The sequence below is a fragment of the Suncus etruscus genome, chromosome 4 (assembly GCF_024139225.1).
Source record: "Suncus etruscus isolate mSunEtr1 chromosome 4, mSunEtr1.pri.cur, whole genome shotgun sequence".
Lineage (NCBI taxonomy): Eukaryota > Metazoa > Chordata > Mammalia > Eulipotyphla > Soricidae > Suncus > Suncus etruscus.
The window spans coordinates 104808924-104834446 of NC_064851.1; the positions used below are offsets into that span (position 1 = coordinate 104808924).

The following is a 25523-nucleotide window of genomic DNA, read 5'->3' on the forward strand; positions in this document are numbered from 1 at the left end:
ACACAGTTGACATAACTAATCTTTGGATTTTGCCTTTGGATTTTTGTTGTTGTTGTTCTTAATTTACACTTTGGTGTCTTTTAGTTCGAGTGTATAATTTGTGCTCTTCAGTAAATTTTATTTAGATAATTTTCAATTGTAGAGTTGAAAGTGATATATTTCCATTTATTTGGAAAGTGATAGATTTAATTTTCTCTTTAAAAAATATATATACCTGGGGGGATGGGGGGAGAAATTCCTCCCTAGGCATCCAAAAACTACAGAGGCTCGGCTAGGCTCAGAACACTCCACATGCCAGGATTTCGTGGGCTTTTGACTGGTATGATGGGGGCTCTGGGCAGGACAGCTAGCCATAGGACCCCTGGGCTGACCACTTAGTCCAGGTGAACAAGATTCCCCCCACACCAGGCGGGTCTTCAGGGCCACGCCTGGTTAATCGGGCCCTGGGGGGAGGGGGTGAGAAATTCCTCCCTAGGCATCCAAAAACTACAGAACCGCGCGGGGTATTCAAAATATTCCTTATTCTTATGTTATGTTTTCTGTATACAGAATGTTTATTTTGTATTCTGCCCTTTCCCACAACCCTACAAAGCTCTTTTTTACTCCTTAACTCTCTAACCCCCTCTCAAACATCACTAACCTACTTTACTCTTTTTAATTTCAGTAGTGTACAATCCTAATCACAGTCCAAAGCTGTGCATTGTGTGTGACAACCCCAAACTGTTTCAAGATACATAAAATGGACACGTATTTCTTTAGAATATTTTGTGTTTTTTCTCTGACAGCTATAATTCTTACTAAATGTTGTCTTATACAGTGATGATTCTAACCACTTTTTATCTTCTCTTTTTGAGCTGTTTAACAAGGAATTTTGGTGGAAGAGTCCCCCAGTTTAATGCTTATGATTGAACCATGTCATGGGAATCATTGTAATTGTTCTTATGGCCCCCATATGCGCCAATAACACCATGTGGCATTGCTTCTTATTTGCATAGGCACATTAAAATGGGAAAATACTATACATACAAATAAGATCCTATCTAATAGAGATTGGAACACACAAATCTTGTAGTGCAAAGGGACCTTACACCCTGAACATTGACATAACGACCTGGCACAGACCTCAGAAGAAAGGGCATAATCCATTCTCCCCTGAACCAGGAAAGCCATCCACGAAACATCCAGGCTGGTCTATAACATCATCTGGAAGCAATCCTCTACCACGGAAGACCTACACTGCTCAGACTTTGACCTGCTCAAAAGAGACTTCCCTTAACACTGAGAAGACTTAACAACAACAACGACCTGCTTACAGGACAGGGCTCCCTGCATTGCCCTTTGATTGTGAGGTGAAAGGAGAGGATGCTCCACATCCTGACTTCAATGTAAGATATGCAGATTCCAGGATCTTTAATACAGAAACATGATACCAACAACAGAGACTGTGTGAAAAATAAAAGTGTGTTGGCACTACAGACAATGTATTGGATTGGACGATCTAGCTTGCCTGGAGCCTAGACTTGGTCTTGTGCCAGGAAACTTCAGGGGTCTGGTCTCTTTGTACTTAGGCCAAGGTTATTTCTTTCCATGTCCCTCATATTTTGGTGGGCCTATGCAAACAACAATTGCCACTCTAACACCATTTTTACTGTGCTCCTTTGACTCTAATCCTTAAAAAGAACTCACTTAAAATTTGAGGTTAACTTAAGCTAATATGCATGTATATGGAAATGTAAGAAAATACTATGCCGGGGCCGGGCGGTGGCGCTCGAGGTAAGGTGCCTGCCTTACCTGCGCTAGCCTAGGAGACGGACCGCGGTTCGATCCCCCGGCGTCCCATATGGTCCCCCAAGCCAGGAGCGACTTCTGAGCGCATAGCCAGGAGTAACCCCTGAGCGTCACCGGGTGTGACCCAAAAACCAAAAAAAAAAAAAAAAAAAAAAAAAAAAAAAAAAAAAAAAAAGAAAATACTATGCCTGTAATGTTTAAGGAGTTACATAAGTTTTATGGCTTTAGATTGCCTTGTGTACTGTTAAGAAATATTATAATGTGTTACAATCTGGGGACTTGAGGAACAAAGTAATTGTACATGTATTCTGTCTTATTTATCTTAATGTTCTTTGGCTGAAATTTCAAAGTTAAGATATCAACAAGGGGACTTCTGAGAATTATGTTATGGGTGATTGTCCTTCCACTGTAACTTTACCTTGTCCTCTTTCTTTGCACCCTTGTTCTCATAATTAAAAATAAAAATTAAAAAAAATATATATAAAAAGAAAAAGACACACAAAAAAAGATAAAAAAAAAATATATATATATATATATATATATACATATAGGGGCCAGAGAGATAGCATGGAGATAGGGCGTTTCCTTTGCATGCAGGACAGTGGTTCGAATCCCTGCATCTTATGTGGTCCCCCGAGCCTGCCAGGAGCAATTTCTGAGCATAGAGCCAGGAGTAACCCGAGTGCTGCCAGGTGTGACAAAAAAAACAAAACAAAACAAAACAAAACATATATATTCAGGAGCAATAGCACTGTACAGCACTGCTAGTACAGGTAGGGCATTTTTCTCATACACAGACAATATGGGTTCCATCTCTGACATCCCATATGATCCCCCGAATTTGCCAGGAGTAATTGATTTCTGAGTGCAGAGCCAGGAATAACCTGACCACCGCCAGATGTGGCCCAAAAACTAAGACAAAAATATATTGTTTAATGCTTCTTGAATATTCCTCTTATTTTTCACCTTACTGATATTTCACTGATTTTGAAGCCTTGTTCATCTTCCTTTGGTGATTTAGAAGTTATGCATGCAACTTTTAAAAATATTTCAGAGTTTTAAATCAATGTCTAGATAGTCGTTGTCCCATTCCTTCAAAAATAAAAAACATTTTATTTCCCTGATATTTTTCCATAATTTTTGCTGAGTTAATTGTGTACTTTAGATTTTTTCTTTTTTTTTTTTTTTGGGAGGGGGCACACCCAGTGATGCTAGGGTTACTCCTGGCTCTGTGCTCAGAAATCACTCCTGGCAGGCTCAGGGACATATGGGACATATGGGACACCAGGGAGCAAACGCAGGTCCGTCCTGGGTCAGCTGCATGCAAGGAAAATGCTCTACCCCTGTGCTATTGCTCCTGTCCCTCAATAAAGTATTTTTTACACCTGAATATAGATTATTTACTGTTAATCCTGTTTCTCCTCTTTATTGTTTACCACTGAAAACCTCGTCTTTCCTCTTGAATTCTTCCATTTTTACTGTACTGTAAACTTAAGTAATTTTTGATAGTGTGAAAATTCCAATGTCTGTTTTTGCATGTTTGAAATTTCCAGAGCTATTTGAAGGTAATATCTAAACGTTGAGTGTGAGATAAAATTCCAAGATGACTTTCTCCTGGTTCTTGCACCATGATAATGTCAACATGGCTTCACCTTTTGTGTTTGTTCCTGATTTGTAAAATGGAGGATGTTGTCTTACAAATCCTTAATGCATTGATTTTTTAGACATATTGATTTAATACCATTCTTACTGAGGTTAGATTGGTGAAACAATTATTCCAGTATTCTTGGCTAATCAAATACTTTCTAATACTTGATTTTAGAATAAGTAAAGGTATCTTTGATGAATTACTGGTTAGACAAAAAAAGTAGAAAAAAATAGTGGTAATTAAGAGATATATTTATAAGCAGGTTAATATTTTGAGTAAATGTGTAAACACAAACATTGGCTATTTTTGCTGGTCCTTGTTATAGGATATTGGTCTGGCAGAGAAATGACATTTGAGAATCTCTGTTCCCATTCAACAAAATTTAGTGACATAGCGACAAAGGAGTAATAAGTTCTTCCATTTCAGGAAAATAAATACAAAATTATCTATCTTGCTTCTTTCCTAACATAGACATTGCATCTGTACCTGGTCCATGAAAGAAAATAACCACTTACCCCCTGGTTTCCTCTTAGGGTGTGAGGTTGAGATTCTTGGCATCAGACCGACTTACTGTCTAGAATATCAAATGGTCCCCACAGACATTAACTTTGCCAATGCCGTCAGTGATGCTCTAGACTCGCTCAAGTAAGTGTCCACAATTGCTCTTCAGATCGTCTTTTTTTTTTCCTGCTTCTGGGACCAAAAGTGAATTAAAAGTGAATTGATTGCTCAGCATTAGAGACAACATTGTGTGTCTCAAAGGGTGATGTGCCTTAAGGTGGCGACTATTAACTGAGCAGAGAATAATTGTGCTAAGTCATTTCAGCCAGACACTGTGTTGAAATGTTAAATTGGGTGACAGACATCCTCAGAAATTTGGGCCTTCCTTCCTTCCTCCCTTCCACCCTCCTTCCTTCTTTCCTTCTTTCTTCCCTCCCTCCTTCCTTTTCCTTCTGCCTCCCTCCTTCCCTTTCTTCCTCCCTCCCTTTCTTCCTTCTTCCCTTCCTTTCTTCCTGCCTCCCTCCTTCCCTTTCTTCCTTCCTCCCTCCCTTCCTTCTTTCCTTCCCTCTTTCCTTCCTTCTTTCCTTCCTTCCTTCATCTTTTTCTCCCACCTTTTCTCCCTTCCTTATCTCCCTCCTTCTCTCTTTCCTCCTACCTTCTCTTTCTTCCTTCCTTCCCTCCCTCCTTCTCCACCTTCCTATCTCTCCTTCCTTTCTTCCCTCATTCCTCCCTCCCATCCTCCCTTCTCTCTTCCTTCCTCCCTTCCTCCCTCTCTTCCTTTCTTCCTCTTTTCCATGATTTACAAAGTTATTGATATTTGAGATATAGGCATATAATATTTCAACAAAATCTCAGCACAAATTTCCTCCATCAGTGCTCCCATGGCCCTTCCCCCTCACCCCCTAAAACTTTAATGGGCACATTACGAAGATTGGTGGTTGCAGCTTAGATCCCATGTTTTTTGAGTCTGTGCTTTGGATGTAGAGCTGGAGCAGTCTCCCATATCCCCAATATAAGCAAAGCCCCAACCCCCATTCTCCCCATTACTTCCCTTTCTCATTTTCTTCCTTCCCACTTTGATTTCTTCCCTTCTCTGTCATCCTCCCTCAGCTCTAGGCCAAGGATGATCTAGGCATCCCCTTTTATTCCATGGTATTTCCTCACCGAGTTATTTACTTTATGAGATCATCCTGTATCTGTCTTTCTTCTTCTGGCTCACTTCACTCAACATGAGATCTTCCAATTCCAATTGGGTTGCAGGAAATTGCGTGATTTCATCATTGCTTGCAGCTGCCTAGTCTTCCATTGTGTGTATCTACCACATCTTCACAGTCCATTCATCTGTCATTGGACAGGTTGGTTCTATCTCTCAGCTACTGTACTAAGTGCAGCCACGAATAATGGTTTGCATATGTCCACTGAATGAATGTTTTTATGTCTTGGGGGTAGATGCCCAAAGATGGAATTTCAGGGTTCTAAGGAAATTCAACCCTAAATTGAGGACTCTCCATAGTGTTTTCCATGGGGTTGAACTACACAATATTCTTGCCAGCAGTGGCTGAGAGTTTCTTGTTCACCACATCCCATAAATTTCCATTTTTAACAGTGCTTCCTCACATTCACAGAGAGCTAGAGTTGACTTGCTCTAGAGATTGTATTTTCTTGTCACAAAAACATCACTCTAGAGACAGACAAGATAGACCAAAGGTTTAAGCCTTTGCCTTGCAAGTTCTCCTCTCTTTCCCCCTTTTGTCCATTCCTTCCCTTTTCTCCACCTCCACCTCTGTCCCTTCCTCAGTCTCTGCCTCTGTCTCTGTCTCTCTGTCTCTTTCTCTAAGCCTCTCTGTGTTGTCTCTCTCTGTCTCTCTTCTCCTTTCTAACCTTTCCTTTTGGGAGGAGATTGTGAGCAAAGGCATAGCAGGGGGTGCTTGTCTGGGTGGAGAGAGCCTGGGAAAGGTTGCAAAATGCCCAGTTATGTATTTTCCACCTCCAAATGGGTTCAATTGCTGACATTTCCCCCCTTATCATCAAGGTTCTGGCCCAAACAGAAGTTTTGACAGAATGGGATTTCCTCAAACCCATGTTACATGGTGGCAGCTGGACCTGACCACACACTGACCCTCACCTTCCTTGGGCTGCACAGAGTTAGGATTCTGGGGTTGCCTGCTGATGTCAAATTCTAACCTGGAGTTTGGAAGGCCCCTGGAGGTTGCCTGTGGGGTGGGACACATTCTTATTATTGCCAGTTAGACCCTCCCTAGTGAGCTCTGTGCTTCAGTGGACACACTCATAGGTTCTGCTCATAAAGGGAAAAAAGGATCATGAGCTGTGACTGTCCCTTCCCAGCTTTCAGCAACCATGGATCTGAAGGCAACCTCAGAGTCCTGCCAATGGGCAAGGTCCTCTGAACAACATCCTCCAATTGTTTGGGTGTCATGAGCAAGAGTGCAAAGGGTGCATGTGTTCTCTGATGCTGGTCCCCAGAGTGCTCAGGAATGGGGGAGCCTTGCTGATGATGCTATGGGACACCCACCTTGCTGATTGATGTTCAGCTCTTGCCTGACATCTGGAGCAGGAAGGAGCCAGCCATGACTCCTCAGAGACCTGCTGTCTGGATGTTGTCTTAGCTGTGTCTTTCTCCTGAATCCCTAGGAGTGGCCGGGCTGACCTGGCCGCCATCTACCATGAGCGCATTGATGTGGAGGGTCACCACTATGGCCCTTCATCCCAGCAGAGGAAGGATGCCCTGAAGGCAGTGGACATAGTCCTACAGCACATGACCAAATGGATCCAGGTAAGCCTGGCCATCGGCCTGTCCTTCCATCATGGAGTTCCCCAACTTCCATGAAAGGTCAGCGTTCTTGGCCTTTACTCTCTCTGTTGATCCCCAGGTCTCTTCAGCTAACCAGAGGGTTCTTGTGGGCTTTAAGAGACATAACCAGGCTCATGTCCTCACAGGCAGTGCTGGGTTAGAAAATTTCCTGTCACGGAACAAGCTTGTCACCTGTGTGGTGACCTGGGAGTCTGAGGGGTCTCTTCCAGACTCTGCCATACTTTTGTTGAATGACTTAAAGAAGGTCGTGGTGGTTCTCTCTCCTCCATGATTCAAGTGAAAATTGTGGCAATTTTCTATTTATGGGCAATAAGCAGAGGACGGTTCATAAGACAGCCTCTGGCTTCTCTGTGCAAAAGACTCTGGCATCAGGGCCATTGAAGGCCCAGAGTGATGCCCTCACTGCCCTCCTGGTTCACCCTGCCTGTCCCTGTGGCAATCACCCTCATTTTCACAATCCAAAGACTTCTTTGTTGATCTGCTCATTGACTTTGGTTTATCCCATCAGTGAGAGGAAACAGCTGGACTTTCACTTCCTGGTTCTTTCCAAGAGCTTCATGCTCTCACGCCCATCTAGTTGTGAGCAAAGACAGGCTCAACCTGGCTCAAGCCCGGAGCTTTCTTAGCAGGATGTATAGACCACAGCTGTTCTCTCCAGCTATGGTGGATCACGTTTGAGTGTTTGTGGACCAGGTGGCGAGGAACCCGGAAGTGCAAATGCTCTTGTAGTTTCACACCTTGCTCTCCCTGGAGTGAATATCTGTATCACATGGAGCTTGCAGTTTAATTTTATAAAGAATCTCTAGATCTTTTATTTGTGGGGTCTATATCCAGGAATGTTCCTCCAAGCAGTGAACCAGAGTTCCATCTCTCGTCTCTCTGGCCAAGGAAACAGCACCTTTGCCTTCTGATTTTTTTTTGTTGTTGTTGTTTGTTTGTTTGTTTCTTTTTTAGTTCCAAGTGAGGGCATTGTGGCAGTCCTGGTCCTAAGTCAGCGGGAATTTATGTTTCACATATGTAGAATAGGCGAGCAAGAGTTATTCCCTTGACCACTGGAGGTGATGCCAAGAGCAGAAGAGTTAAAAATAAAAAAAAGAGGTGACTCAAAACTTTTTGCACCATTTCCTGGCCAGAAGGGGCTGTAGGCTTCTCCAAAAACCCCTCCCTGAGGGGCTCCTGCAGGGAATCAGCCACGTCTCTCCCCAGGGCAAAGTGAGATCCTGGTGTCCTCATGACCGCCTTTGTCCACCCCAGGAACGGAACCTGCAGGATGACCTTGATGTCATCATCTTTTCCGACCATGGTATGACAGATATTTTCTGGATGGACCAAGTGATTGAGCTAAGCAAGTACATCAACCTAAGCCATGTGCAGCAAGTGAAGGACCGAGGCCCCGTGGTAAGCCTGTGGCCGGTTCCTGGGAAACATGCAGAGGTAAGAAGGGTCCTTTGAGGAAAGGGGATGGGAGGCCCAAGCACCCCTCTGTCACCCCCACTTGGAGTGGCATCTTTCTCTGGAAGTGGCCCTTTCACTGGTGTGGCCCTTAGAGCCTTTGTGAGCAACCCTGAATCTCCCACCATGAAGGGCCCTGCCATCATGGTTTCACATCATCCCAGATCTCAGACATGAGTCCAGGAATCTCTCCTTGTGGAGCTAGTAGAACTAAAATGAGATGGAGGGGCTAAAGTGATTGTACAGTGATAGGCCACATGCCACTGATCTATGACAGACCCGAGTTCAATCCTTGGTATTTCATATGATCCCCTGAGCCTGCCAGAAGCGATTTCTGAGCAAAGAGCCAGGAGTAACCCCTGTGTGCCACCAGGTATGACCCCTCCTCCCAAAATATAATGGAGATATGCTGAGCTTTGCATATGACACCCTTTAGGGAGAAGAAGCTATTGGGGCCAGAAAGAGTGTGTGTGTGTGTGTGTGTGTGTGTGTGAGAGAGAGAGAGAGAGAGAGAGAGAGAGAGAGAGTGCATGCCAGAGAGAGACATATAGACAGAAAGAGAGACAGTGACAAAGAGACAGAGATAGAATCAGACGTAGAAAGACATAGAAAGAGAGCAAGGGGTTAAGACCTTTGCCTTGTACAAAGCTGACCGTGGTTCAATCCCTAGCACTCTGGACAGTCTCTCAGGCCCTACTAGGAATGGCCCCTGAACACAGAGCCAGGAGCAATCTCTGAGAACTGCCTGGTGTGGCCCCAAACCAAGAAGGAAGTAGTAACTCTTCTACTATTGGTCCAAATGTTCCTGGGAAGTCTGAGGACTTCTGGTGCAAAGAAAGAATAGTCCTTCTTTGTTGTTGTTTTTGGGGGGAGGGAAGTAGGTTTCATCTAGCAATATCAGGGCTTACTCCTTGCTCTGTGCTCAGGAATTACTCGGGTGGTGCTCGGGGATATCTGATATCAGGGACCAAACCTGGGGTTGCTGTGTCCAAGTCAAGTATCTCCCCCACTGTACTGTCTTGGGACTCTAGAAGGTTCTTTTGTTGGATAAGAGCAACCAGTTTGCTCTACTTTCATCAGGGACCTGAGATACTGATGAGGCTGAGTGAGAGAACAGGGGCCTCCTGCTTGCTTCACAGCGTCCCCATACTGCACAGTACCACTAGGGGTCCCTCTTAAACACGAAGTGAAGACTAATTTCTGAGCACCATCAAGTATGCCACCCTAAAAAACACACCTCAAAAAAGAGTTGAACTGGAGCCCAAGAGATAGCACAGTGGTAGGGCATTTGCCTTGCACGTGGCCAACACAGGACAGACAGTTGTTCAAATCCCGGCATCCCATATGATCCCCCGTACCTGCCAGGAGCAATTTCTGAGCATAGAGCCAGGAGTAACCCCTGAGCTCTGCCAGTTGTGACCCCCTCCCAAAAAAAGAGTTGAACTGGTGATGTGTGAGCAGAGGGTTGGGGCCCCAAATTGGTTCCACTTTTCTCCCTCAAGACCACTTAGCTTGAGGGCAGCTCCTGAGCCAGCCCCTGCATGTCTTTTCATGGCTGCATGTGTAGACTCTGACAGATTCTCCTTATTCCTTGGAGTTCACCCACCACCAGAGCCAGAAGCCTCATTTTTAAGCCTGTATAGTATTTTCTGGCAGAACCATACCACAATCTCTTTTTCTCTTCCACCATCACTGGACATGTGGGCTGACCCATTATGTGCCATCTGCCCCTCTACCCAACAACAGGGAATCTTATCCACAGCCTCCTGTTTCACCCCTAGGGGTTAACCTGTTAGATCTTTTTTTTTTAACCTGTTAGATCTTCATGTATATGAATCCTCAGTCTTATTACAAAACCCTTGTTTCCTGAGACATACAAGTAGCTCAATAATAGTTCTTTTTCTTTTGGGACTGTTGGGTCACACCCAGGGCTTACTTCTGGCAATGTGCTCAGGGACCATCTCAGTGATTCATCTAGGGGTTATATGGGGTTCCAGGTATCTAACTGGGATCAGACCCATTGCAAAGCCTTACCTCCTGTCTCCTTGCCTCAAATTTCTCATCTGTATGTAGATAAAGTTATGGAGTACTTGGGTGATTTCTTGAGTCCTCTAAAATCCTCCTTTCTTCACAGGTCCAATAAATCCTCACCCCTAACTAAGAAAGAGAATAAACAACTGACTCTTGTTGCTTTCCATGATAGATCTACAGGAAACTGAGCACCGTGGACCATATGACCATCTATGAGAAAGAGGCCATTCCTGAAAGGTTCTATTACAAGAAAGGGAAGTTTGTTTCTCCATTGACCTTAGTGGCAGATGAAGGCTGGTTCATCACAGAGGTAATGAGAAATTAGATGATTTTTTCCTTCCCTAAAGGATCTCCAACAGCTCAATGAAAAAATGGCAAATCAAGTGGCGTGTACACTCAAACAACTTCATTTTCTCCTAAGGGTGTTCTTGCATTCTTCCCTTCTTCAGAGAATCCAAGTGTACTTATGTCAAGCTACTGTGAAGACAGAAACTGTAAGCCTGGGACCAGTGTCACCTTTCAATGTTCTGGCTCCTGATATGCTGGATTTTCCCAAACAGGCCTTAACTCTATTACCCAGGATTACAATAGAACCTATTCCCGTTAAAGTACAGCAATTGCTATGAACCAAAACAATGGCCTGACAGCAATGAAAAGCCAGGCCAGGCTCAGCTTGGCTTTCACTTTTCAGAGAAATGGTTGGTAGGCCTGGAGAGATAGTACAGCAGGGAGCACTTGCCTTGCAAGTAGCTGACCTGGTTTTAATCCCATAGAGTTCTCTGAGTATGCCAGGAGTGTTTCTTGAGTGCAGAACCAGGAGTAACCCCTGGGCATCACTAGGTGTGGCTCAAACCAAATGGAGGGGAGGAGAGAGAGAGAGAGAGAGAGAGAGAGAGAGAGAGAGAGAGAGAGAGAGAGAGAGAGAGAGATGTCTGGCAAACAGATCTCTACAGATCTAGGTCCTCTCTTTGATCAACCCCTGATTTCACAGAGGAGTTTCACTTGCATTTGGGGCCCAAACCTTAATTACTTCATATCCTAGTGACCCAAGCTCCCTTCCCCTGGCTTGTCTGAAATGTTCCCCTGATCCTTGGTCCAGATTCTGACATGGAACAGTGTGAAAACATCCCATGCACTCCACTACTCACATCTCCTTTGAACTCCGAAGGAGGATGGATTGATTATTCACTGCGGCCAAGCAAGTAGGCTAGTAGGGCTGGTGCTGTACAATCTCCTCAGCCCCTTGAGCAGCTTTCTCAAGATCTTGGAGTTTGGGGGACGAGAGACACACCTGGAAGTGCTCAAGGGTTACTCCTGGCTCTGTGCTCAGGGATGATTCCTGGCAGGCTCAGGGGATCCTATAAGTTGCCAGGATTGAACCCTGGTCAGCTGCATTCCAGGCAAGTGTCCTCCCCACTATATAACTGCTCTGGCCCCTGTTTCTTTGATTTATTTTTTGTTTCTACAAGCCATGCATGAAAATGATCACTCCTGGATCATTTTGCTTTGATTTATTTGCCTCCTGGAAAACCCTCAGTCACCAGCCCCCCTCACCATCCTGCTTGTGTTAGGCTGTTTCCCTACACCTCTTTCTGCTCTTTCTTTCTTACTCTTCTCACACAAGAGACAAATGATATTTCTATGCTCTGTTCTTGGCCAGGCTTTGAGCCAGAGACCCAGGCTCCTTTTCCTGCTTGCACAACATCACCCCATGTGATGCAAGAACATCGGGGATTGTTCTTCCACCTACGGAGGAATGCACACACCCCACCTTCTGCTGTACTGCAACATTCTCAGCCCACAGAGCAGACTCTCTGGGGGCCCTGTTGGAATAACAGAGGAAGGACGATTTGTTGTTGTTGTTGTTTTGTTTTGCTTGGATGGAAGGAGGTTCTGATTTCTTGGTTGCTTTTGATACAGTTAAGGAAGCAAAAGTGTGTCAATGGATGCTGATTGCAGGGGCGGGGACCCCAGTACCTTTCTCTGTTCAGTTTATCCCACATACAAAGCATGACTAGACCTCTGGGAAAATGCCTTTCCTAAGACAGGGTCAACTTTTTAGTCCCCGAGAGTGGCTGAATCAGAGAGCTGCTCCAATAGAAAGGATCGGCTGGTGCCCCTTAGCCCTGGAGTCACAGTGGTAGCAGCCACAGGACAAGACCAAGTCAGGGCAGGGCAGGGCATGTTTGGCTGCTTACGACTGTGGGGTCACCAAGATCATGACTGGAGGGCTGTCTGGGAGCTCCTTTCCCACCTAGAGGCTGCAGAATTTTTCTTCACACACTCACAACCAACTCACCCCAACTTACAACCACATCTGTTCATCCACGCATCTCATGTGCACTCTGCACATAATCAGACACATACCACATTCGCCCACACATACACAAATGCACACCCTCTTACATACAGACACATTCACCTACACATAAATATACACATGTACGCATGCAATACCCTCTTAGACACACGTTCACCCGTACATATACAGACATCTCCACATGAACGCATGCAGACATTCATAAGTATACATAAATGCACACATGTACATGTACATGCCTACATGTCCACACGTTTGTGCGTGAACTCACATACACGCACAAATACAATTCACACACATATATGCATATTAGTCACCATTCAGGTGCACACATACCATATTTTTCTGTGTATAAGATGACTTTTTCACCCATGAAAAACTTCTTAAATGTCGGGGGTCATCTTATATGCTGGTATACAGCATGTTGAAATTTACTCCAGCTTCAGGGACGAGTGATCCACCCCCTCTTACCGCAGCATCCCAGCTGCAAGGTGTCATCCCTCAGTCAACTTCAGAGCACACAGAGGAGCTGAGTTACTGAACCTCACTCCCATCTAGCCACTGGGTGTCATCACTGGTATGCAACTTTCTGGGGCTCAGTCCTCTGTTCAGCTTGTATGGGACACAGAGGAGGCACTCTGTCTCCCTCCAGCTGTCCTATTAATCACTGCACCTCACCTAGCTGCTCTTGGGGAGCCTGCTCTCCCTGCTCTCGATGCAGATCACAATTAAAAAATCACAGCCACTCACTACACATGACAAATATAAAATGTTTGTTGGCACTCTAAAGTCTAGCTTTATTAAACATATACCGTTTACCTTTGAGGGTTCTATTCTGTTTCTCTTATGTTTTTTAATTTCTATTTGGTGTGTGTTAAAAGAGAGATAGTCTTGGGCCTGGAGAGATAGCACAGCGGCGTTTGCCTTGCAAGCAGCCGATCCAGGACCAAAGGTGGTTGGCTCGAATCCCAGTGTCCCATATGGTCCCCCGTGCCTGCCAGGAGCTATTTCTGAGCAGACAGCCAGGAGTAACCCCTGAGCAATACCGGGTGTGGCCCAGAAACAAAAACAAAAACAAAAAAAAAAAAAAGAGAGAGATAGTTTTAAATGGCGAATATAGCCCAACACCTATATTTTAACAGGAAAAGTAGGGGGCCATTTTATTTGCCCAGTCGTTTTATACACCAGAAAATATGGTATACATGAGCATTTACTCGCCACCTACATACACACATATGCAGATGTACTCACCACTCATGTGCCCACGCATGCACATGTACTTCCTTCACACATGCACACATGTATTCACCACACAATATACCCATCACACATGCGCACACACACCCTTACCACTCATGCACATATATATGCACGTATGCTCACTGTACATATATATGCATGTATACTCGCCACACATTTATGCATGTGTATTCACTGCCCATGTACTCGACACTCAGGTGTATACATATATGTACATGCATGCATCCCCCATGAACACATATATGTGCAGATACTCACCACTCACACACAGACATTCCACTTTCCAATTCACAGTGATGTTCACAAGGTATACTTACATGCCAGGGTGCTACCTCAAGATGACACCACTAGGTAGTGCCCTGCAGCAGACCCCTGCCTGGTAGGGGCGGGGGTGGGTGGGCTCAGACCCCTCAGGCAATAGCTTTAGCTCCCCCCTCTGCACACATGCACTTCATGTGGCTCCACATTGGAGCAATGGGGGGGAAAAGTATGAGTACAAACAGAGACCCCAAAACACAGTGGAGAAGGAAGAGGGGAAGAGCTTCAAAACCTCAACATGCCATTCGAGTTCAGGAGGGTCCCTGGCAGCTCCCCAGACCTGGCAACACTTTGCAAAACATGCCTCAAAATTGTTCTTTCCTCTTTTTTTCAGTCCAGTAAAACAGCTCTCTGGAGGGCAACTTACCATTTTCTTTTCCTTTACTTTTTCTTTTTTCTTTCTTTTTTTTTTTTTTTAGGATTTTAGATCATTCCTAACAATGCTCATGAGTTACTCTTAGCTTTGTGCTCAGGAATGACTCCTAGTGAGTTTGGGGTGTTAAGGTCCGGACGAGACCACACAATTAAAATAAAGCAAAGCAAAGCTTTATTCTATCAACCAACAGCTACAGACTGATCGATCAGGGCCATCTCCCACAGGAGGTGATCCTGCCCAAGGGTCATAAGCCAGGTCATTTAAGGCTAGAATCAGGAAGTCTTGCCCTTTAAGTTGATTGGCTGTTATCTAGGGTGTTTCTAGGATATTTCATCATATCATTTTATGGCTAGATGTCTAAGGTGGTATATTGTGGTTTATAGGGCCTTGGGGTCTGTGTTATTATTGTTGGGATAGAAACTTAGCCCTTACATAAAACTTAGCCTTGTTAGCCTTAAATAAATATAAACCTAACTTTAGGTTGACAAAATGGAGTTCTTTCTGCTCCAGGCTTCACAAGGGGACTGAATGGGGTGCTGGGGATAAAACATGGGTCAGCCTTGTACAAAGCAAATGCCCTACCCTCTGTACTATCTCCCCAGCCCTGCAACTGGGCATGGGGAGATAGTAAGATGAAAGCAAGTGAGGTTATGCAGGATTCATTAGGACACACACACACACACACACACCTTTACCACTATCACCTTCAGGCCTCAGGTTTTCACTGCTGAGTTGGCGATGAGGAAATGTTAGCAGTGAGTTTCACAGCAAGCAGGTGTCTTATGCTCCTCAGGCCTGGCCCTGCGCCTCTGGGGCAGGACGCACGTATGGATGGGCCTGGGCTCAGTGCCGTGATAGTCACATAATGTTCTACCTAGTACCCAGGAATTGCCGCCTCCTTGGTGTTGTGAGTAAGACAGCACCGTAAATGAGTGGAGGAGACTAAATCAGGACTAGCTGTATCCACACCCAGACAGATCCAGAACCCCAAAGCCCCCTCACACATCAGCAATGCAGGAAGGGAATGAAACCCACTGCCCTGGAAAAGCACAAAATCAGCAAACAGGTCCCAAAAGAGGGACAAAGTGGGTGCTGGAGAGGTAGAACATGGGGTGCTCAAAGGGGTATTGCTGAAATTTAAGGGGAAAAGGCCCCTCCAGGGCCAGATAGAAGTGAGCACGGTGGTCTGGAGGGAACTCAGTCTGTGTCATGCTCACTGCCCTGTGGCCCAGCTCAGATGCACTTGTGACCAACCCACAGGCATTAATTGAACACTTTCTGCTCTCGGGGTACTCATCTCACATTCCTGTCTTCTCCAAAAGTCCCCGAGCAGGCATGGTTGTCCCCAGCATGTGATGATGGAGGAAGTTCCTATCATGGAACCTAGTGTTTTACTCTGGGGTTTCTTAGCTTCATATCTGTAGGGAAGGAAGGCAGGTACTTGCTTAGAGGGGCAAGAGAATTGCCAGGGATTTCGCTATCCTAGGAAGCTGGAACAAAGACCAGAAAAGGTGTGTGTGTGTGTGTGTGTGTGTGTGTGTGTGTGTGTGTGTGTGTGTGTGTGTGTGTGTGTGTGTGTGTTGTGAAGCAAGAAATATTTGGGAGAGGGAAGATCATATCGAGCAGCACTCAGGGGTTACTCCTGGCTCTATGCTCAGAAATTATTCCTGGCCGGCTCAGGGTTTACCATATGGGATGCCGGGAATCTAACTTAGATTAGCTGCATGCAAGGCAAATGCTCTTCCCTCTGTGTTATTTCTCAGGCCCCTGAAGCAAGAAAGGTTTCATTGAAATGTATTTAGCGAGATGTGAGGAGAGAAAGAGAAGTACGTGTTCAAGAGAGAACATGGGCTTCTCTAGAGTGGAATTAGGCAAGCAAAGACATTTTGAGACAAGAAAGCTAGGTAAAGTGTCCAAGGTACAAGATGGGCTTGAGAAACTAGCCTGAGCTGAAATCTGACCCTCCACTCTGAGTCACCTATGCCCTCTGTGGTGACTCTGAAATGGGCTGAGAGTTTTGCTCCAAGTAAGAAATGACCTTCCAGGACTGGAGTGTTAGCACAGCAGGAAGTGAGCTTGCCTTGCATGCAGACAACCAGGGTTCAATCTCTGGCATCCTTTAGGGTCCTCTGAGCACTGCCAGAGGTAACCCCTGAGTGTAGACCGTCTACTAGAGACCCAGGCATAAACCCTGAGCATCACAGGGTGTGGTCCCAAAGCAAACAAACTGGAAATAACCTTCCCGCTGAAGTGTTGATCAGAGCACTGGGTTCTCTCTAAGGTCCAGGCCAGCTGGGGCAAGGGAGCTCAGATCTTAATGACCCGGAAGTAGAGAGTTGAGACAGGCCATCACTGGTACTCGCTGGCATTCATTGCCTGGTTTGGTTTCAGAGTCGAGACACGCTGCCCTTTTGGATGAATAGCACTGGCAAGCGGGAAGGCTGGCAGCATGGATGGCATGGATATGACAACGAGCTTATGGATATGAGGGGCATCTTCCTGGCCTTTGGCCCAGGTAAGTGAGCTCCACATCGTGCATTCCCAGAGGGTGGAGACCAAGGAAAGGCCCTAGGAGCATCTTTAGGAGCAAAGCTGAGACCACTCAGCCAGGTCCCGTGAAGCATCACTTACTGGCTCCGTTTCAAATGCTTCTTGGGTTTGGCAAATGCGGTTGACATACTTTTCCTTTTAAATTTTTGAGTGCAGTGGAGAAAATGTATTCCACATGTTTGCGATTCTTTTTATTTTTTTCACCCTAATGCCTCCAAATGTTATTTCACAGCTAGCTGATGTCCAGAAAAGTTGATGGGACCTCAAGTTGCTGAAAACCGAGCCCCAAAACATTAACAGAATCACTTCCCGGGGTCATACTGTTCCCGTTCCTTCTCTTCCAGGGCGCCCACCTCAATGGGCTTTTCTATTTCAGGGTCCAGTCAGAAGCTGAAATGTACACAGTGACAGGTGGCTCCATGACCTTCAAAATAGACTTTGAGAATGAGCCAGAATGACTAGGAAGCGTTTAGAGGAAAGGGAATTTTGTGCCTTCATTGACCATAGAACCAGAGGAGAGAGGAGGTGAAAAGGGAGGATTTGATGCCTTGCTTTGGTTGTTTTCTGAGTACATCTTGGACATTGTGGGAAATTGTATTAAATGCTTGGTAGGGAGCTGGAGAGGTGTTGAAAGCAGTAAGGTATCTGCCTTGCATGCTCTAGTCTAGGACGGACTGCAGTTTGATCTCCCAGGGTCCCATATGGTCTCCCAAGCCAGGAGTGATTTCTGAGTGCATAGCCAGGAGTAACCCCTGAGCATCACCAGTGTGGCCCAAAAACAACAACAACAAAATGCTTGGTAGAATCCTACTGTGAACTGCACCACCCCTAAAATCAAAGTGGGGGAGGGTAGTGCAGGAAGCTTTCCATAACCATCATCTTTGACTAGTTCTGCATGACTCTTCCTCTGACTGTGCCCACTATCTTTATTGGACTGGGTAAGCCCCCTGATTCTAGAAGTTGGGCAGCAGCATGGTTCAGCCCTTGAAACTTCACACACTATAGATTAGAGCTGATGCTCCCAATGGCCCTGCTCTTCCAGGCCATAGCAGATAAGTAAGTAGACAGTCAACCCATCTTGTTCCATTCTCCAGCTTTCAAAAGCTGTGAAGACGGGACCAGAGCAATAGCACAGTGGTATGGCATTTGTCTTGCACACAGCTGACTCAGGACAGACCTCGGTTCGATCCCTCGAGTCCCATATGGTCCCCCAAGCCAGGAGTGATTTCTAAGCACATAGCCAGGAGTAACACTCTGAGCGTCACTGAGTGTGCACCCACCCATCCCCCCCAAAAAAAGCTGTGAAATAGTACCAAGTTTTCATTTCTGCACCAACCATGGGGTATTTACAGGACCTGAGTTTAGGAAGAAAATTGATCCAAATCCTCTGCCACCTCTGGTTCATGGTCTGGGCACACCTGAGTCAGGAGCAAGTACAGGAACCAGGTTCATAACATGGGCCAAGAAAGAGTTTAGAGGGTGGTGGACGAGCATGTAGCAGTCAATCAACAGTCACTCTTAATGCTGCCTCCCGCAGCCAATCCTGAGGCATCTCTGCAGATCTCTACTAGTATCTAAATGAATTAGGGATGGAGCCTGGAGAACTTGGTCAAAGTCAACTGACAAGATTCAGTTGGCAGCATTTCAGAGCTGAAGTCTTTTTTTAGGGAACATTAGAAAGTGGGGCTTTCATTCCAAACCCGGGCCTCCTCTTTTTTCCCCCACAAGAGAGAAATCAGGCCATGAATGCAAACCAATTGTCAGTTAAAGGAGTGTTTATGAGCAAAGTGACTCGGGCATAGAAACAAATGGAGCCACCAATCCTCCCCCCAAATCAAACAAAGTACCCCAAGCTGCATTAGCTGCAAGTTCAATTCAACACGGAGATTTTGTCCATTAACGAAAAGCCTCCATCGATGTGCCTTTAAAACTAAAAGCTGGAGTGTTTTATGGAGAGAGTTGAGCCCTGGTGAAAATGCACGGGGTACTTGGGGAGGGGGCTAATTACAAAAGTGTTTCCAGGCAGATAAGGCCCAGAGAGCCACCCTGAAACCATCACATAGCTGGCTCCAATTCTCATGAAAGATTGAATAGTTTTACCCACAGACTGTTTACTCAGAAGAAAATTTAAGAGCTAGGCCTTTCATAGCTATCTAGCTGCACCCTGTGATGAAAAAGCATTCCCTACCCCCACCTTGTTAATTGTTGGGGGGGCCTCTTGCTTTGGGAGGAAGTTGGGCATCACATGGCTGAGTAGATGCTGGGATACCTGGGCTAGCCTAGAGAAAGGATCATCATTCTGCAGAAATCTCTCTCTCTCTCTCTCTCTCTCTCTCTCTCTCTCTCTCTCTCCTCTCTCTCTCTCTCCTCTCTCTCTCTCTCTCTCCTCTCTCTCTCTCTCCTCTCTCTCTCTCTCTCTCCTCTCTCTCTCTCTCTCTCTCACACACACACACACACACCAGTTTCTACTTTGAACTACCTAATCCTGCCCCCAGAGAACTAACTCCATAACTCCACATTCAAGATAAAAGATAACAAGTGAGTTGAGTGACTGTGCATTGCTCTGCCAGCCACAAAACTGGAGGTGACCCTGTGGCCAGGTCCTCGCAGGTCAAGAGAAACAGATTCTGAATAACCACCTAGTTTAAGTCCACAGAAATAACACGAATTTCCAGTTCAGTTTCCATAGGTCATCTGGAGCAACTGGAAGCATGGCTGGGCTCATCCAGGTTGGTTAAGGTATCTTCTAGAAAATTCCAGAATTTTCCAGAAAATTCCAGAACTCATTCCTCTGATTAGGCCGACAAGACTCAAGCCTGCTGACTGGTGAGCCTGAGCTAAATGGAAGAAACAAGAAAACTCATTCCTTCTTGCTTATATGTCCTGCATAAGGTTTTGCTTCCAATGTACATAAATATACATAAACTCACATTGAACATTTTTATCAACAGCACCTGATCTCAGATTTTTCTGCCAAGTATGGATGAGGCGGAGGTTTGAAGGGAAGGGTAGGATATTTCGGGTTCATCATTATCCCCACCCCCTGGGCAGGCATGTACATGACAAGGATAGGGCTGCCTTGGTGGAGTGCAGTCAGTGTGACATCACATATGGGGGGCCCTGACAGCAAAGGGAGGGAGAGAGGCTGCAGGTCTCGGTGGGACCCTGCTTGATATCTCAGCCTGTAGTGGCTGTTTCTGCAGCTTCTAATACACCATCAGCCTTGGTGGGAAAGTGCCTGTTCTCCCGGGAGCCCCTCGGCTTCTAACCAGGAGGTAAACTTGTTCTTAGGGCTGTTTCTTCTTAAGGCCTGCTGGGCCAAATTAATATGAGAGAGAGAGAGAGAGAGAGAGAGAGAGAGAGAGAGAGAGAGAGAGAGAGAGAGAGAGAGAATAAATCTACAAATAATTCTCAAGAGGAATATTGCTTTTCTTCTTTCAATTTCTTTCTTTCTTTGTCTTTCTGTCTTTCTTTATCTTTCTTTCATTTTCTTTGTCTTTCTGTCTTCCTTTTCTTTTCTTTTTGTTTCTCTTTGTTATTTCTCTTCTTTTTTGAGAGGAGAGGAGAGAGGAAGGAGGAGAGGAGAGGAGGGTAGGGGAGGAGAGAAAAAGGGAGGGAGGGAAGGAAGAGAAAGGGAAGGGAGTGGAGAAAAAGAAGAGAGGGGGAAAGAGAGGAAAGGCAAGAAGAAGAAGGGAGAGGAGAGAGAAGAGAGGGGAGCGGAGGAGAGAGGAGAAGGGGAGAGAGGAGAGAGGAAAGAGAGCTCTTTTCTTTTCTTTTTTTTTTTTTTTTTTTTTTTTTGGTTTTTTGGGCCACACCCTGTGACGCTCAGGGGTTACTCCTGGCTATGCGCTCAGAAGTTGCTCCTGGCTTCTTGGGGGACTATATGGGACGCCGGGGGATCGAACCGCGGTCCGTCCTAGGCTAGCGCAGGCAAGGCAGGCACCTTACCTCCAGCGCCACCGCCCGGCCCCCAGCTCTTTTCTTTCTACCTTTTTCTTCCTTTCTTTTTTCTCTCCCCTTTTCTCCCTCCTTTATATCTTCCCTCTCTTTTCCTTTCTTTTCATGTTGCTTTGTCACTCCCTTTCTCTTTCCCTTTCTTTTTTTTATTTTTTATTAATTTTTTGGTTTTGGGGGTCACACCCAGAAGCGTTCAGGGGTTACTCCTGGCTCAGCACTCAGAAATCACTCCTGGCAGGCTCAGGGGACCATATGGGATACTGGGATTCAAACCATCGACCTTCTACATGCAAGGCAAATGCCTTACCTTCATGCTATCTCTGTGGCCCCTCCCTCCCTCCCTTTCTTTCTTTCTTTCTTTCTTTCTTTCTTTCTTTCTTTCTTTCTTTCTTTCTTTCTTTCTTTCTTTCTTTTCTCTTCTACTTCTTTCTCTCTTTCTCTTTCCCACCTTTATCTTCTCTTTTTCTCCCTTTTCCCTTTCCTCTTTCTCTCTCATTTTTCTTTTCTTTTTGGTTTTTGGGTCACACCTGGCAGCGCTCAGGGGTTACTCCTGGCTCTACACTCAGAAGTTGCTCCTGGCAGCTTGGGGGACCATATGGGATGCCGGGATTCGAACCACTGTACTTCTGCATGCAAGGCAAATGCCTTACCTCCATGCTATCTCTCTGGCCCCTTCTTTTCTTTTTCTTTCTCCTCTTTCTCTCCTCCTCCTTGTCCTCCTCCTCCTCCTCCTCTTCTTCTTCTTTCTTCCTCTTTTTCCTCCTCCTCCTCTTCTTTCTCCTCGTCTCCTCCTCCTTCTCCAATACCCTGCTATGCTCACAGTGCCAGGGATCACACACAGGTTAACTGCATGAAAGGCAAGTATCTTACCATCTATATCTGGTCAGAGAGGAATATTTTTAACTCATCATCTGCTTGTGGGAACTTTTTCTCCATGTTATTAACAACCACCCAGTGTGCCTGGAGCTAGAATTTAGCACCATTTTCACATTTATTTTCTGAAGTGACCCAGCTAAAAGGGGGTGGAGGCTGGTTGGAGTGCCCATATATCTATTGATTCTAATAGTCAACTTTAATTCCAAAGTGAGTGAGCCCACCCCGTACAGAGTGAGTTTCATCTACTTTGAGTCAAGTTTCCTGTGTAACTGTTTTTCCAGAGGCATCATTTTGGGCTAATGCTAGATCAGAACCTGGTACTGAGTTCACTCAACTTCTGTTACTGTCAGTTAGTTTGCATGTTTATTTGTTTTTAAGTAAAGTGTATGTGATCACTTTAGCAAAGCCATTATGATGATTATTTTTCCAAAGGCAGGAAACTTGGCTTTACCACCCCTTCTTTTTTGGGAGAAAAAAGAGTCTTAAAGCACATACATTAGCCTTTATTGTTTGTTAAATCTAAAATCTCCTTTTTTAATAATATCTTTATTTAAGCACCATGATTACAAACATGTTTGTAGTAGGGTTTCAGTTATTAAAAGAAACATATACACACCCCTTCACCATTGCAACCTTCACACCAATACCTCCATTTCCCTCCTTCCCCACCTCCTGCCTGTATTCAAGACAGACATTCTACTTATCTCACTCACTACTCACTATTGTCATGATAGTTGTTAGTGTATTATTTCTCTAACCGCACTCACTGCTATTTGTGGTAAACATTATATCATGGCTGTTCCTTCCAGCCCTGATCTCTATTGTCTCTGAATATTATTAACATACTATCTCTTATTTTTCTTAAATCCACAGTGTGTAAGACCTCCTTCTTGAATTCCACCTTCATGTACCTTGGGTTTCTCTGCTGAAAGCTTTGGTTTTGAGCCTAAGATGTGTCTGACTAAACTCTTCTATTTGTTCTTTAAACAAATGATTCCATTCCACATCTCTGCCTTTTGTGGGAAGACACCATCTTGCTGGAGTTGCCTTTTCTTTCAAGCTATGATGGGCAAGTGTGGGTCCTTCTTACTGTTCCTGCCTCCCTCAAAGCTTGGCACCACCTCTGAGTGCTTCTTCCTGTTCTCTTAGAGCCTTCTCCACTTGGTCCCAGAATCCCAACTCAATCCCATTCATTTCCTTTTCACATGCTTTATTCTTTTTATTTGTCAGAGTACGATTCCCAGGAATGTTCCAATGATCCTTCAAGTGTATTTCAGAAAACTTGTTGCTGCTGAGTTCGGCAGCTCCAAGAAAACAGAGGTTTCTATTCCACCCAGTTCAAGGGGGGACCCACCCTTCAGTGGCTGTGGCATTTCTGAAAACATCCACAGTGAGGCTGGCAGTCAGTGTCTGCTAGAGGAATGTTCTGGGAGATAAGGGGACCACATCATGGGGAGACGATTCAAGGAAGTTTATCAGCATAAGCAGGGACCTCTCCTACTCTTCAGGGCTCTGGCAAAGGGGGGAACTTCCAGTGGTTCCTCTAGAAAGTACTGTCATCACAGCTATGCAAGCAACAGTGCATTGAACTGACTGCAGAAATTCACTTTTTTGTTTGTTTGTTTGTTTGGTCACACCCGGCAGCGCTCAGGGGTTACTCCTGGCTCTATGCTCAGAAATCGCCCCTGGCAGGCACGGAGGACCATATGAGATGCCGGGATTCGAACCACCGTCCTTCTGCATGCAGGACAAACTCCTTACCTCTTTGCTATCTCTCCGGCCCCAGAAATTCACTTTTTTTTCTTGACCTGAAGCTGAAGTCTCAGGGGTTTGGCCATACCCGAGAGAAGAAGAGGAGGAGGAAGAAGAGGAGGAAGAGTTTCTGCCCACGTGCTGCTGTGTCCCCCATCCCTCTCTTCTTGACCACTCCGTTTGTTTCCCTTTCCCTTGCAGATTTTAAAGCCAACTATCGTGCTGCCCCCATCAGGTCAGTGGATGTCTACAACGTCATGTGCAGAGTGATGGGCATCACACCTTTGCCCAACAATGGCTCCTGGTCCAGAGTGGCATGCATGCTCCGGGACGGGGCGAGCTCAGCTGTGCCTTCCTCGCTGGGTGGCTGGGCCCTGGCCTGGATCTTCCTCTGGTTATTTGCATAGCTGCCCTCAATTTTTTTGTATTCCCCTGGGCACCAAGCAGAGGGGCTGTGGCAAAAGAAAGCTTTAGACTTGACTTTCCTATTGGAAATTTGAGTCGCTTCCTGCACATAATCAAGACAATGAAAATCATGAAGCTGTTGTTGTTCTGGGAGGTGATATCGGAAATTCTCAACTTTAAAAATAATAATGAGACTTGAACGATAGCACAGCAGGGAGAGCATTTGCCTTTCATGTGACCTACATAGGTTCAATCTCCAACATCCTAAAGGGTTCCCTGAGCATTGCCAGGAATGATCCCTGAGCACAGAGCCAGGAGTAATCCCTGATCACTGCCAGGTGTGGCTCCAAAATAACAGCAAAAAAAGACAAATAAAAAAATTTTTTTAAAAATAACTTGTTTTTTCTTTAGCAATAAGAAAATATCTAGCTCTTTGTGGAGGGGAATTCTTCCTGGAGAGTTGTTGAGTTCTCTGTCCACACCAGCAGTGTCCTTGTCCTTCAGCCAGAGGCCACAGAGCTCCAAGGATCCTTTCCTCCACAGGAAAGCAAAATAGGCATCATCAGCTGCTCTGGTGGAAAAATGTTGCTTCTTGCACAAAGTCCCAGGAAGGCGATAGCTTACCTGAGCCACCAAATAATCAAAGTCACTAAGCACTAGAGAATTCTCAGAACAAAAGGGAATCATGGGGCTCCCTCCCTAAGGGAGCCTTGATTTAAGAAACACTTCCCCAACAGTCAGGACTCCTCCAAGAAATCCTTTAATGGTTCCATTCCCAGAAACAAATATTCTTATAGTTTTATGCTAGTTTCTTTTTATATTTTAAGTTTTGGGTCACTCCTGGTGGTACACAGGGGTTACTTCTAACTCTACTCTCAGGAACCACTCCTAGAAGGCTCAGGGAACCATTTGGGATGCCAGGTATTAAACCCAGGCCAGCTACGTGCAAGGCAAATGCCTTGCCTGCTGTACTGTCACTCTGGCCCCCTTTTCTCTACTTTAAAAAGTTATATATTTTCAAACACCTATAAGACTAGATGTTTCCGGGGCCGGGAAGGTGGCGCTAGAGGTAAGGTGTCTGCCTTACAAGCGCTAGCCAAGGAACGGACCGCGGTTCGATCCCCAGGCGTCCCATATGGTCCCCCCAAGCCAGGGGCGATTTCTGAGCACATAGCCAGGAGTAACCCCTGAGCGTCAAACGGGTGTGGCCCAAAAACCAAAAAAAAAAAAAAAAAAAAGACTAGATGTTTCCAACTAGAATGTCTGTTCTTTGTTCACTGTAATCTGAATACCTTCTACATAAGACTGTCTAACCTAGAATAGTTTTTAAAAGATTAAATTAAATTAAATTAAAAGTTGGGGATTGGGGCCACACCCAGCAGTGCTCAGGAACTGATCACTAGTGGCAGACTTGGGAGACCATAGAGAGTGCCATGGATCAAAGCTGGATTGACTG

General features: G+C 45.4%; 1 protein-coding gene across 1 annotated transcript in view; it reads left to right on the forward strand.

The window, feature by feature from the left end:
* ENPP6 (ectonucleotide pyrophosphatase/phosphodiesterase 6) overlaps window positions 1-24253 on the forward strand; it is a 78273-nt gene extending 54020 nt beyond the window's left edge. Inside the window, exons 3-8 of the mRNA XM_049771429.1 lie at window positions 3970-4081; window positions 6590-6731; window positions 8025-8204; window positions 10426-10563; window positions 16919-17042; window positions 23864-24253. Of these exons, the coding sequence (XP_049627386.1) occupies window positions 3970-4081; window positions 6590-6731; window positions 8025-8204; window positions 10426-10563; window positions 16919-17042; window positions 23864-24069 (902 nt within the window). The 3' untranslated portion in view covers window positions 24070-24253. The remainder of the gene's footprint in view (window positions 1-3969; window positions 4082-6589; window positions 6732-8024; window positions 8205-10425; window positions 10564-16918; window positions 17043-23863) is intronic.
* The last annotated feature ends 1270 nt before the right edge of the window (window positions 24254-25523 follow it).